Source organism: Quercus suber, unplaced genomic scaffold, assembly GCF_002906115.3.
Source record: "Quercus suber isolate HL8 unplaced genomic scaffold, Cork oak 2.0 scaffold_65, whole genome shotgun sequence".
NCBI classification, from domain to species: domain Eukaryota; kingdom Viridiplantae; phylum Streptophyta; class Magnoliopsida; order Fagales; family Fagaceae; genus Quercus; species Quercus suber.
In genome coordinates this window covers 971,683-985,522 of record NW_027069530.1, presented here as the reverse complement: position 1 = coordinate 985,522, position 13,840 = coordinate 971,683, and the positions used below count along the sequence as shown (strand labels likewise).

The window sequence follows — 13,840 nt, the reverse complement described above, 5'->3', positions numbered from 1 at the left end:
TACTCTGAACCCAAAATGAAAATATAAACATAAAACAGATCTAAACAGAACTACTGTAATTTGGGTTGCAAAGGTATGCATATGGGCTGATTGGGCCTGCTAAGGCCCTTTAGCCTAAGGGCTGTAACTAAACCAATTCTTAAAAAGTTTATGCTTAGCTTAGTTCAAAAATAGAAGTTTATGCTTACCTTTATTTGTGATGCTCCATAATCCTTAGTTTCAAGCTCAGCTTTTCCCTCTCTCACATGAGTTGCACGATTATGGTCATGATTGGTGATAGCAATGGAGCAGAACTTGGCGTTTTCATCTTCATATCGCATGATTTTGTCTTACCTCGCATGACTAGGTGGGCAAGGCAATGTAACTTGCTCTATCTCCGCCCCGCAAAACTTTATTTCTTGTTAATCTGTCACACCCTTCTCCACACCTATTACAATATATATATATATATATATATAAAACTTCAAAATAATTATATTTATATGAAAAAAATCTTCTATTATATTTAATACTTAAAATTACAATTAAATTTATTAATTCAAATCAAATTATTTTTTAGTAAGGACTAAATAATATTATCAAAAATGTTTAATAAAACAATATCACAATAAAACAAAAATTATTAATATTCATGCATTTAAATACTTAGTAATACAAACTAAGTCTTTAACACTAGTAGAACGAAACAAGGTAGAGTGGGGATGGGGTGTGGCTGAAAAGCCTAAACCCATCCCCACCCTACCTTAGGCTACAAGGGAAAAATCTTGCCCCACCACCTTTTCAAGGTAGGGAAAATCAACGCAAGGTGAGCACAATGGGGCAGAGAAAATTGTCATCTCTACTTATGATCTTATATAATATACAATTTATTTGTGAAACTATAATTAAATAAATGAGTATTATATATTCTACTAGTTGCAATAATGAGTTTTGTAAGTGGGTTGCGGTTTTGTTAGCAATAATAATAATAATAATAATTGTAGGGGAGAATTTTTGTTTCAGCCCCTTGCAAACTCATTGTCCTCTTTGGGGAGCCAGGCCCGCAAGGTTTTGTCCTCGGCCCCGAGTGCAGGCAAGCAAGGAGGGTTTCATAGTCTCAGCCCCAAGCCTGGAGTCCCACATCGGCTAGAAGAGCGCCCCACTCATGCTTTATATGCCTCTGGGACTTGCATGAGTGTACCGCTACTCACATTGTGGGACTCCAGGCTTGGGGCTGAGACTATGAAACTCTCTTTACTTGCCTGCACTCGGGGCCGAGGACGTTTATCTTTGTCATTGTGCTTTATCAAATATCCAAGACATTCATGACTATTACTTGAGACAAAGCAACATACAATATAGAGAGAGATCCCAACGTAATCCAAATAAGATCAAAGAAACAGCCCATCGTGAACTAACCTATGACCCAAGTCGCGGCCCACAATGGCCAGCTCACAACCCAATCACCTGGTTTGTACAATCGCCACTAGCCAAGTTGAAACCTCTTCGCCTCCTGAAAATATGAATTTGTTTGATTGGATCAGTTTTGGGGTTAGCGATGAAATAGTAATACACATCATTCATTATTTTTTATTGGGCTTTGGGGTGTCAAGGAAAGCTTCTTTTCGTTTTTTTTTTTTTTTTTTTTTTTTTGGGGTGTCAAGGAAAGCTTCTTTTTTTTTTTTTTTTTTTTTTTTTCTTCCTTTTTCTTTTTCTTTTGTGTTATTCACAATTATTAAAAAAAAGATAGAAATGTATATTTTTGTTAGTTATATAGATAGTTTAATTTTAAGAAATTTTGAAAATAAAATAAAAACAAAATTATGTCGTTTTTGTATAGTTAAAGGAACCGCCTTAATAAATTTGGATGAAAAGATTACGTTGAATAAAAATAAAAGTTATAGTACTAAAATCAATAAATTAAAATTACGCACTAAATTTATTTTTGGATAAAGTTAAAAGTTGTAATTCGTAATTTAATATTTTTTGTTGTCATTTTTTTCCTAGAAATTGTTAAAACTTAAAATTATCATCGTAAAAATAAGGAGTGTTGGAAAATAGCTATGAAAGAACAATTTTTGATTCAACAATATAACCCTAGAATTTGTAATAACTAGAAAATTAAAAAGAGAGTTTATAAATATCTCACAAACTATAGAATCGCATAAATAACACTGTCCTTAAAAGTTGGTTCGTGTCACTCAAAGTAGAACTTAGTGCGAATAGCTCTTGGCCAAACAACTCCTCATGATTAGACTATAGCAACTTCTTCAAGTTGGATGAACACCCAAGCAAGAAAAATAATGAAAACCTTACTTTGTCTTTCCTTAAACCAAGAATTAAGAGCTTAAATTTTTGTGGAGAAGAGCATAATAGAGGGAGAGAGATGTAGATATGAGAGACAGAAAATCTTAAGAGAAAAGAGAGGGACTTGGGTGTGTCCCTCCAAAATAAAGACTAGTGGGCTACCTAATGGGCTAGACCTCCAAGAATCACTGTGTAGATTTAATGCCCAACGAGCAAATTCAAATGGGCTGGAAAGAGAAAAAAAAAAATACAAGGACTTAGGTGTGTCCAATAAAGACTAGTGGGTTGCCTAATGGGCTAAACCTCCAACAGTCACTGTGCAGATTTAATGCCCAACAAGCAAATCCAAATAGGTTGGAAAGAGAATAATGAACAACCTTATTTTGTCCTTCCTTAAACCAAGAATTAAGAGTTTAAATTTTTGTGGAGAAGAGCATAATAGAGGAAGAGAGTTGTAGCTGTGAGAGACTAAAAATCTGAAGAGAAAAAGAGGACTTGGGTGTATCCCTCCAAAATAAAGACTAGTGGGATATTTAATGGACTATACCTCCAACAATCACTGTGCAGATTTAATGCCCAACGAAAAAAAAAAATACACAAAGGCTTGAAAGAGAGACCAAAAAAAAAAAAAGACCAGTGAGCTAGAAAGAGGAAAAAAAAAAAATACAAGGACTTTGGTGCGTCCCTTTCAAATAAAGACTAGTAAGCTGTTTAATGGGCTAGACTTCCAACAATCATTGTGCAGATTTAATGCCCAATGGGAAAATACAAATAGGCTAGAAAGAGAATATTGAACAACCTTATTTTGTCTTTCCTTAAACCAAGAATTAAGAGCTTAAATTTTTGTGGAGAAGAGCATAATAGAGGGAGAGAGATGCAGCTATGAGAGACTGAAAATTTGAAGAGAAAAGAGAGGGACTGGATGTATCCCTCCAAAATAAAGATTAGTGGGTTGTCTAATGGGCTAGACCTCCAATAGTCATTGTGCAGATTTTATGCCCACTGGGTAAATCCAAATGGGTTGGAAAGAGAAAAAAAATAAATAAATACACAAAAGGCTTGAAAGAGAGAAAAAAAAAATACTAGTTGGCTGGAAAGAGAAAAAAAAATACAAGAACTTGGGTGTGTCCCTCTAAAATAAAGACTAGTGGGCTGTATAATGGGCTAGAGCTCTAACAATCATTGTGCAGATTTAATGCCTGGGCAAATCCAAATGGGCTGGAAAGAGAAAAAAATAAAAAATAAACAAAGGCTTGAAGCAAAACTATTAGTGCATGTGTCTTAGGAATAAGCCCATGCCCAACACTAGCCCACTATCTTAAGATATCATTGGAGTTATGCAAAGAGTTATAAACATAAAATCCAGTTCACTCTTAACCAATGTGGAATGCAAAACAAAAAACTACTAATAACGGCTAGGCGGTAGGTATTAAGTTTCAACTTTCAAATTAATCCAAAAAGGCTACTCCTTTTTATTTGTTACTTAAATACATAACAAAAGAGTACCATCTATCTCTTTAATAATTTGATAGTTACACTAGGGAGATAGGATTTGAATTTGAGTTTCTCTATTGGTCACTATACCCTTTTAAGATAGCGTATATAATTATAGTGGTATTATCTAATTCAATCTTTACCATCGAGGCTGAGCAATGGAGTTTTCTTTTGCTCACAAAGGAACTCTAAACACTACTACGAAACTACCCCTTCGATAACACAATAGAGCCAACACATAAATTATAAATGCTCATCATCACTAAGCTATGGACCATTCCACCATAGTTTGGGTCATTAGTTGCCCCATATACATGCCTAGTCATGATATTTGGAGAGACTAAAAGGTGTGTGCGTGTGTGAGAGAGGATTATAAGGTCCACATGGTGGACAAGTGACATGGTACACCATTCCACTAAAAGACTCACACCTGCTTAAAATTGCTGAGTTAGAAATTTTTTTTAAACAGAAACTGATTACTGACTCAATAATTTTAAACAAGTGAGAGTTTTTTAGTGGAATGGTGAACAAATGACGTAATCTACCAGAGGACTATATAATTTATCATGAGAGAGAGAAAGAGAGAGAGAGAAAGTGATATATATATATATATATGCAGGGGTAAGGGCCTAAAATAGGTATTGGGCCTTGGGCCTCATCTAAGGACGTGGGTATGTCCGAGGAGGGGCAAATAATCACGAGGGGTTTCGATTTCAAAGCCTAACCAGTAAGAAATGATTGGAGGGTGGTATGAGGAGGAACTCCTCCTTGGATATGATGAACACAACTCAAATTTGTATTCCAACGATCAAGATGACCTTCCAGGAATCTCCAGCCATAACGACGTGCATCATACATGTAAAAGAAGTGGTAAGAACTTAAAAATATCTAATAGAAAGCTGCTACCACGGCATTAAATGTACTGCAGCTACTTTTCTGACTGGATTTATGTGAAGAAGACCCCTGCACAATGCTGTCTTAGTTACCACGATTCACAGAGGGCTAAAAAAAATGTCTGATGGGACAAGCACTCAAGTGAGAACTCAGATGACCGACAAGTGTAAAATCAATATGGTCTGGAGGGAGCTATATAATGTGATAGACCCTTCGTGAAAGGGGGATCAGGAAAAATAAAAAAAGAACACTATAGCAACCAGAATTGCACTTGTAATCAGTTCCGTTGATCTATACAAATATTTTGCCTCCTTGGACAATACATTCATCCAACCTTACGTGCTTCGTTCTTGCATGATTGCCCTTCAAATCCATCATAGCCATTGTTAGATTTACTAGGACCTAGTTCTTTGACCCACTCTCTACATATTTACTGTATTGGGTTCATTAACCCACAACCCTATACATATTGAGCTTGGGTTGGAAATCGTGCTCCTACAATATATATAAGCATATGACCCAATCAGAGGTAATAGCTAGTGAGTACCTAATTGACCATTTTCATCATTTATACCACATACTCTTGCATTATTGCTTAATTGTGTTCATAGTATATCAATTTGCCAAAATAATTAGTTATGATCTTTTCTTTTTTTCTTTTTTCTTTTTGAGAAAGAAAATTGGTTATGATCTTCAATGTTAAGAGCTATAAAATTAAATTTAATACACGAGATACTACATAATCTTTATGAAATGATATGTCATAAAATTATAAGAAAGTTTAATTATGATGTTTGTAGGGACGCAATTTTGGTTTCCAAGCCCAATTGGATGAATTTAGGCCCAAAAAGCCCAATACAATAAATTTGTAAAGAGTGGTTTAGAGATCTAGACTCTAATGAATTGGATAGCAATTATAGTGGGTCAAGATGACAATAAAATAAAGATGAACAAGTTTTATCTAAAGAATTGTTCTCGGCACAATTCGAGGAGGTTGGTTCTCATATATATTTCTTATATTTCCTTTGAATTTGATTACAAGTATTGCTCTTATTACTACAGTGTTTTTCTCTTTATTTCCGATCCCCCTCCATCTAGGTCTCCTCTCTCTTTTATACCATCTCCTCCCTTTTATCTCCATCCTCCATGTGTATATTAGATTACTAATGTTGATCTTTGTCCCATCAACACCTTCTTGAAGTCTTTGGGAGTAGTTGTAAAGCTGAAAAGTACTGTTCAGGTATCACTTCCTCATTAATGCAGTCAGAGAGTTAGTTACAGAGTATTCAATACGGTGGTAGCAACTTTCTCTTAGATATTTCATAGCTCCCACTTGTCCTGTACACTCATAATGCATATCCTTATCAATAGGATTTTATAGAATGTTACTTTGGATGATAGAACACACCTTTCGACCTCTGCTTCACTTAACCGAGGAGATACTCCTCCTAGGCTTACCTTCCCACCTTTCTCAGTTGTAGCTTGCTCCTGGAGTTCGGGGTCTTATATCTTCATTACTGTTTATTTGCCCTCAGACTAATAAGCGTCCTCAGACAAGGCCCAATATATATTGTTGGAGCCCTTCTCCCTACAATGTTCATTTATCACGTTATTGGCATCTATCAATCACATTTATTGTCATATTTAATGTTAAGAACGTATAATTAATACACGAGATACTACATAACCTTTATAAAATGATGTATCATAAATCACAAAAAAAATGTATAATATTCATTTATTACGTTGTTATCATCCACTAATCACATTCATTACCATATTTAATAAAAATACTCCTAAAATATCTTTAATATTTTCCTTAATACATTTCTGATAGTATGACATAATGGAATGGATTGAATACCCAATGCGAATGGTGTTTGTTTTGGCACATATTAATTATTGGTTAATAAAATTGTCTTTGGCGGGGCCTAATAGGTATGGTGTCTCAGCAACTTTCAGCTAAAGTATTCATCTTTCTCCTTCATCATTTTACTTGGGGTTTAAGAACTGCCAAAAGTCTCTTATGTATTCCTAGTTCCTCCCCACCATTATTAATGATAAATGGTCCACAATTGACAATTCCACACAAAATGTTTATCTAATAATTTGCTTATAATCTTTTGCTTTAAACGGTGCACAAACATATTTGACTCGAAAGGTGCTTTGACTTCAAGAGACATCTGCTTGTTCATATAGTCAACAATTGAGACCCACTCCGTTCTATCATCAAGTCTCAGGCGAAAAAAAAACAAAAAATCTTGAGAAAAATTCTGTCAAAGAAGAAAATGTGCTGATATGGTCCTCTAGGAGAAGAAAATAATTTCTCCCCACACTCGCTATAGCTAATAGACTTAATTTCAAAAAAATACAGACACTTTCACATATTTTAGATAATATATTTAATATTAAAATTCAATTCTTTTTTTCAAATTTTCTTATACTACTTGTTAAATGATTAAATTACTATTCCTAACAGCTTAATCATTTAGGACAATTAATAATTTATTATAATATTAGAGCAGAAAATTCTAATAAATTTGATCCATATATATCTTTACTTTACCTCCCATGCATTTAAAATGTTAAAAAAATCCCACTTATTAAGGAGTGTAAGTCCAAGTATAAAAGGGGTGTTAGAATTGATACTTGGCAATTTATCAATTATCATGAATAATGCTAGAAATACAAACTATTTTACAGAAAAAATTACAAACTGCTGATGTGATAAGTGATTCTTATTAAATGAAAAAGTGATATTAATGGTAGGTCTAGATGAAAACCAAAAAGAAGTTGGCCACATCAACATTTTGTAAAAATATTGTAAAATAATTTATGACTATAGCATTACTCATTTATCATTGTCAATTTGTCATATGGCTCCTAGTTTTAATATAATAAGTGATGATGAAGGTATTATAAATTTATGAGTTTTATTACATAAATTATGTATCAACACCAATCACATTTGATAAAAAATAATTAATTAATTAAAAAAAAAAAACCATTACATTTAGTTTTGTTCATAAAATTTACGAAAGTAATCCACACAGTTTCGAACTAATATATTAAATCCTTGATTATGACTAACACTTATAGCATTAACTATGGGGCTCTATAGAATTGTGTCGTGTGGGCTCCAAGTGATATAAAAAAATTTATTGAAAAAAAAAATCCTTGATGCTGGTGGGTTAGGAAAGAAAACTACATTAACAATAAGTTTCCAATTCTTCTGTTGCTTTTTTTTTTTTTTTTTTAAGACTTTACGAAAGCTTTATCACAGTTTTCCCTTGAAAAAGCCATTTGGATAATTCTAAAAAATAAAGTATACACTATAATAATAAGACAAAGAAAAAGGATTATACTAAATTATATCAATATTAAATCGGTTCAATGATGCTAAGAAGTTGTAAACTTGTAAAGGGACGATTCAATTTGATGCAACATGAAATTGAATGATAGATTAAGACGGGAACCAAATTGTGTACCCAATAGTCAATGCCAACACAGATTGCAACACAAGCACTAAATAAGTCCTACAAAGAGTCTTTCATAAAAAATTTAAAAAAAAAAAAAAAAAAATAGTCCTACAAAAGAGTCACAAACACATGACAGCCTGCGACAGCTGCTTCCTTACAAGACAAATCGTGGCCAGGACAACCTTGTAGTTGCAATCCACAATTCAAAAAGTGAGATTCTTAAGTTTATGAGTCAGGTTAACGGGTGTTCTTAAGATAATTGTTAATAAATTATTTTAGAAAAAAAAAAATTAAACAACTTTCATGGAAAATATAAAAAATTGCCAAAAAATTAATATCTTTTTTCTTTTACCATAAAAAGTTTCTAAAAATGTATCATAAACCCACCCTTAGAAGTTAGAGCATTAGTTATTAACTTCCTCCTAAATTTATAACCAAAGATATTTCACTCGTCTAGTAGTGTGCATGGGTTAAGTTGAGGAGTTTTTTTAACCTAACCCACCATGGTGGGTTAAAAAAAATCCTACCCAACTTAACCCATCACAAGGGTCAAACTCAATCCAACCTAACTCACGTGAACCGGGTTGGACCCATGGGTTGGACATCTTTTTTTTTTTTTTTTTTAATTACTACTATTATTATTACTAAATTGAACATTAGAATGATATCACTGCAAATAAGAGCAAATTTATAACCAAATAATCATAAGCATAACACAAACTATTTGAGGAAAACTTAAGATTTGGGTTTTATTTAGGAAGAAGGGCAAAAAATTAAATAACAAATTTGTATAATATATATTTTTTAATATATATATATATATATATTTAGGTGAGTTGGGTCGAGTTAACCGGATTTGTGAATTTTATGACCTGAACTCAACTCGACTAATTGTTAAAAAAAAATTTCATAACCCAACCCAAACCAACGGGTTGGATCAGGTTGAGTCGATTTTGGCAAGTTCATTGTACATCCTTACAGTTGCCAAACTGAATTCACTCAACGAATGCTATTGAGTTACTGACACAATAATTGACTTTCATATAGACCTACCACTAATTATCTTTTATTATTTATCATTACCAACTTACCACCTTTTATTTTTATATGTATACTTATTCTCTTATTCTTTTCGCTAACTCAGGGCAAGACAGCCAATCAAAGTGTCAAAGACTCAAAATTCTTTTCTCCGTGTGTCTGCACAACTTTCTTCAAGCACAGCTGGAAAAGCGAATTTTGTGAGAGTGGTTAAACTACCACATTTTTTTTTCCTTTTTTTGTTCACAATTTTGCCATAATTTTGATGCGACAAATTTTGAGTGGTTGCCTACCACTTTCACATAGACATTCACATTCATAGTGTTACATTAAAGTTGTGACAAAAAAAAATGGTGGTTATAGATTTCCTCCTTTTGTTACAATCTTTTTCATAATTTGTTACCTTCCTAAATTGTGAACATAATTTATTTTACCACCAATCATACCAATATTGATAAGATCATAAAAATGATATTAATAGTAGATTTTTTTTTCTTTTTTAAATAATTTAATAGTCAAAATAAAGATTTTTTTTAATAGGAAAATAAAGAGAAATTTAAACTATATATTTTTTTCACTAAAAATATTATAATTAAAATATCAATTGTAGCTATTTTTTTCACTAAAAATATTATAATTAAAATATCAATTAAGTTACAAGATTGTTTACCGTGATAATCGTGGATTCACACAAAAATTAAGTCGTTATCATTATTATGAAGATTTTACCTAAAGAAATCAGAGTCTGCGAAGCCATAGTCATAAATGCCTTTTTAGCTTTGACCATCCAAAATGCCAACTAGGCAAAGAATTTTATCTTTTTTCCTTATGTGGTCCTGTTAGCAATATATTACCTATGCCATTTTATTTTTTATTTTTATTTTCCTGATTTCACCTATGCGAAATTATAGTATACTAATAAGTGTGATACTGTGACGTTCGTTTGCACGTCTTTTTTTAACCAGAGAAAACTCACTTTTAGAAACCACTAAACAAAAAGCAAAGAGTTCACCGAAAATTGGTTTTAGAAAATATTTTTAAAATCTTTTTCTGAAAAAGAAAAAAGTTATTAATTTTTTATGACTTTTATATTTTTCACAAAACTTTTTAAAAACTATTTATCAATAATTACTCTAAGAGCCCCGTTAACAAAATCCAAACAAAAAATACAGTTTGATGATGGGATTAAATTATTGGCTTCTCTGGGTTTTCGATGGTAAAACTATAATAGCGGTGGTATTAGATTGAGTAATACAATAAACCAATTATGTCACAAGAAGCTAGGGAGAGAAAAAAATGAAAAATCACATCAAACTTTTTCGTTTTTCTTTTCTTTCAGGACATATCTAACCCCTTTTGTAAGAAACAACAATTAACTATAAAACTATGTAACAACATGTCACTCACGCAGCAAAAAGCCAACAATTACATGTTGCGGTAATATTGTCCTATTATTTAAGTGTTATAAAAAAAGTGTGAATAAAAAAATATTATAAAAAAAAGTGTTATATTGTATTATTTAAATAATAAAAATTATTGTTTAAATAACATAACCAAACAAACTTTAACAGTTACGCTATCATCAACAGTGGCAGTGGAAGAATGACCCATAGGATATATTAATTAAATATAAATTGTTCATTCTCTATCTTCTACTCAGATAGTTGTACCCTACAGGCTACATCTCCATATTTATTTATTATTTACTCCAATAATATACATAGTTAAATAAAAAAGACAAAAAAGACGACAAAAAAAAAAAAAAACATGTCCAGGCTAAGTGACTAAACTGCATGAACCTTTAGCTGAGAAGCAATGATGTTGGAATAGGAATCTCAGCAGCTTCAGTAACTAGTTCTAGACTTCTAGTTCTAGTAGTACTGCTCTAACATGTGTGTTCTGTTCTAACTTCTAACTTCTAATTATGGTACTTCTTCTACTTCGAACACGTAAAAAACTCACATGTGTGCGGTACTAAAACTAAGTACTTCCCAACATTTCTTTCTCATTAAATTAAAAAAGTAGTACTTTCAATATTTTTTATTTTCACCTCGACCTTGGTTTCCTAGAAGAAACCGCGGTGGTTGTCGACGATTTCAGAGGTCGTGGCAACGGTTTCCAAGGTTCGAGCACCGAATCCCTGTACCTCGTAGGCAACACCTGGTTCCTCCCACGTTTCGACTTCACCACTGGTGACGTGTCCTCCATCCAATCCTCCACAGTAACGCCACTACCGTTTTTCCTTGAATTCCTTTTCCTTTTCCTTTTCCTCTTCGATTTCTCCAACCCCAAACCCAACTCGCTGCTGAGTTTATTCTTTCCTCGATGATGATGACTCGGTGACTCGTCGTCTTCTTCTTCTTCTTCGAAATTCCCAGAAATCAGCCTTGCCGCTTCGACGAGTAAACCCAGACAATCAGTGCTCTTGTTCTCGTTTTCTTCTCTCTTAAACGCCACAGTTTTGACCACCGCCACCTCCTCGTCAATTTCGCTGCTTTCTTCGACTCGTTGCTGGGTTGTGATCTCTGAAACTTCCACAGCTTTCTCCGCCGCGAGCTTCTCTTTCGGATCGCATTCACTTTCCGAGCTCTTCTCCGCCGCCACCGCCACTACGTGATCAACATGTACAGCAGGCGCAGACTCGGCCACCGAATCGGTGCTCTCGGCAGAGACTTTGCCCGCAACAACGCTACACGCACTGAGGTTGTTTCCATTCTCAGCCAGAGACTCTTCCTCCTCTTCAGACTCCACGAGAGGACCCAATCTCAGATTCAAATCGATGCCAACCCCTCGATTATTGTTGTTCTCGTTCCCTTTTGTTTCAAAATCTTGACTTTCTTTTGGGGTTTCTGGAGGTGGGATAGAAGAAATTATGCCCAGAATCTTGTTCAAGCACATTTGAGCTTTGGAATACCCATGACGTACTCGAGTAGAGCAAGAATCGCGTACCTGATGATGGGAATGGTTTAGGACTTGATACGAAGCCATTTTTGTGTTTTTTTGAAGCTTTTCTCAGCTTCCCATTCCAAAGCTCTGCAACCAGGAGCTTTAATTTTCTGCAGATCACGAGAATCCAAGCCCGAGAGAGAGAGAGAGAGAGAGAGAGATTTTTGAGAAAATGAAAATATAAAAAAAGAGAAAAATAAAAACGATTAGCAAAGTGAGGATGAGAATGACCAAAGGGAAGGCCAAGCATGCCCGATTAGTATAGTTTTTCTTACATCTATTATTATTCATTTATTATTCTATTCTCAGTTCTAACAGGCTTGTTGAGTACTGATTGGTGCTTTTCTGACGTGGCAAGAAACATGCCAGGTGGTTGTGCACGTGGCAGTTAATTACTAGATATTTTGTATAGTTTTATAGGAAAGTGTAAATTTTTTATCACAATTACGACGTTATAGGGCGTGATTGGTTGAAAAAAAAGTAATATTTTAATAAAATATTATATAAAATAAATAATATAATATTAGATGTTTTAAAAAATTATTGTGTAAAATATTAAAAAAAAAGTAAGTTTTTATGTTAAAATAAATAATTTTTTTTTAAATATATTTTTAATATAAAATTAATAAGTTGTAAAATTAAATATATTCTTAGTTTATTGTGTATGTGGGTACCCGAGGACAAAGGATGAAGCTGAAGGGTCACGACATTGGCTCGAGGACTAAGGACGAAGTCAAAGGGTCGCAGTAATGACATGAAGGTGCTGTAAGCCATGGGCCCAAGGGAAGAAGCCGCCCGAGGAGGAGAAGAAACTAGTCATAATACTCCAAGACATCCTGAGGGAAAGATAGGATTTAAGGAGAGTGGAAAACAATGGGCAATAGGGAAGCTTTAAGCCTAGTGTAGCCAATTGCCTCTGCATTAATTGGGAGACAACAGTTTTATCAGCTGCATTAATGAGGAAATAACCCGAATAGTATAAACTACAGCTAAGTAGGTTCCTGCCACCATCTTCTCCAGATGTGAAAGGTAACAAGTGTCGGAAAAGGAGGGAGATTAGGTAGAAATGGATGGCGAAAATGCAATAGGAGAGAGCTATATAATGAAAGGAAAGAGCACCAAAGAGGGGGGAGTTTTATTAGGGTATTGGAGAAGAAAAGGGAATAGTGTCATTTTCTATAGGAACCTTGCCTTCTCGGGAAACTTTGTAAAAAGTTGTATGTTCATTTGTTCTTAAATACAAGTTTGATCCTTCCATATTACTGTCATCGGGCATAGCTCATCGTTGTTGATCTTTCCCATCTCTTACAATTTTTCATCGATTTGGGCCAAATCTGAAGTGTACATCCCCACTACTCTAAGTGGATTTAGGCTAAAACCCACTTTTTTGGTCCATACAGTGCATATATATATATATATATATATATATATATATATTTTTGCACAGAGTAATGCGAATGAAAAATGAATATTTTCTCAATGATAAAGTATGAATGATGATGGAAAAAATTATGGTACATTTATAAGTGATAATTAGCCCGCACAATATACAACATCAGATTACCACATAGGAGTGTGGCTTGATGGTAAGAGTTTTCGTTTTGCACTCAGAGAGAAGCGGTTCGAGTAATAGCCCCAGCAAGACCCGTGTGGTACACATGGTATTACCCACTATCGTCACGTGGTACGGGGTCGATGAGTCC

At 33.8% G+C, this 13,840-nt stretch overlaps 1 protein-coding gene across 1 annotated transcript; it reads right to left on the bottom strand.

Moving 5' to 3' along the window:
• Nucleotides 1-10,667: 10,667 nt before the first annotated feature.
• LOC136067255 (KNR4/SMI1 homolog) lies at nucleotides 10,668-12,413 on the bottom strand. The gene is made up of 2 exons (XM_065772830.1): nucleotides 12,141-12,413; nucleotides 10,668-12,040 (listed from the first exon to the last, which is right to left on the bottom strand). Exons 1-2 carry the CDS (start codon nucleotides 12,385-12,387, stop codon nucleotides 11,238-11,240), a joined length of 1,050 nt encoding a protein of 349 aa, XP_065628902.1. The 5' UTR covers nucleotides 12,388-12,413; the 3' UTR covers nucleotides 10,668-11,237.
• Between the last annotated feature and the right edge of the window lie 1,427 nt (nucleotides 12,414-13,840).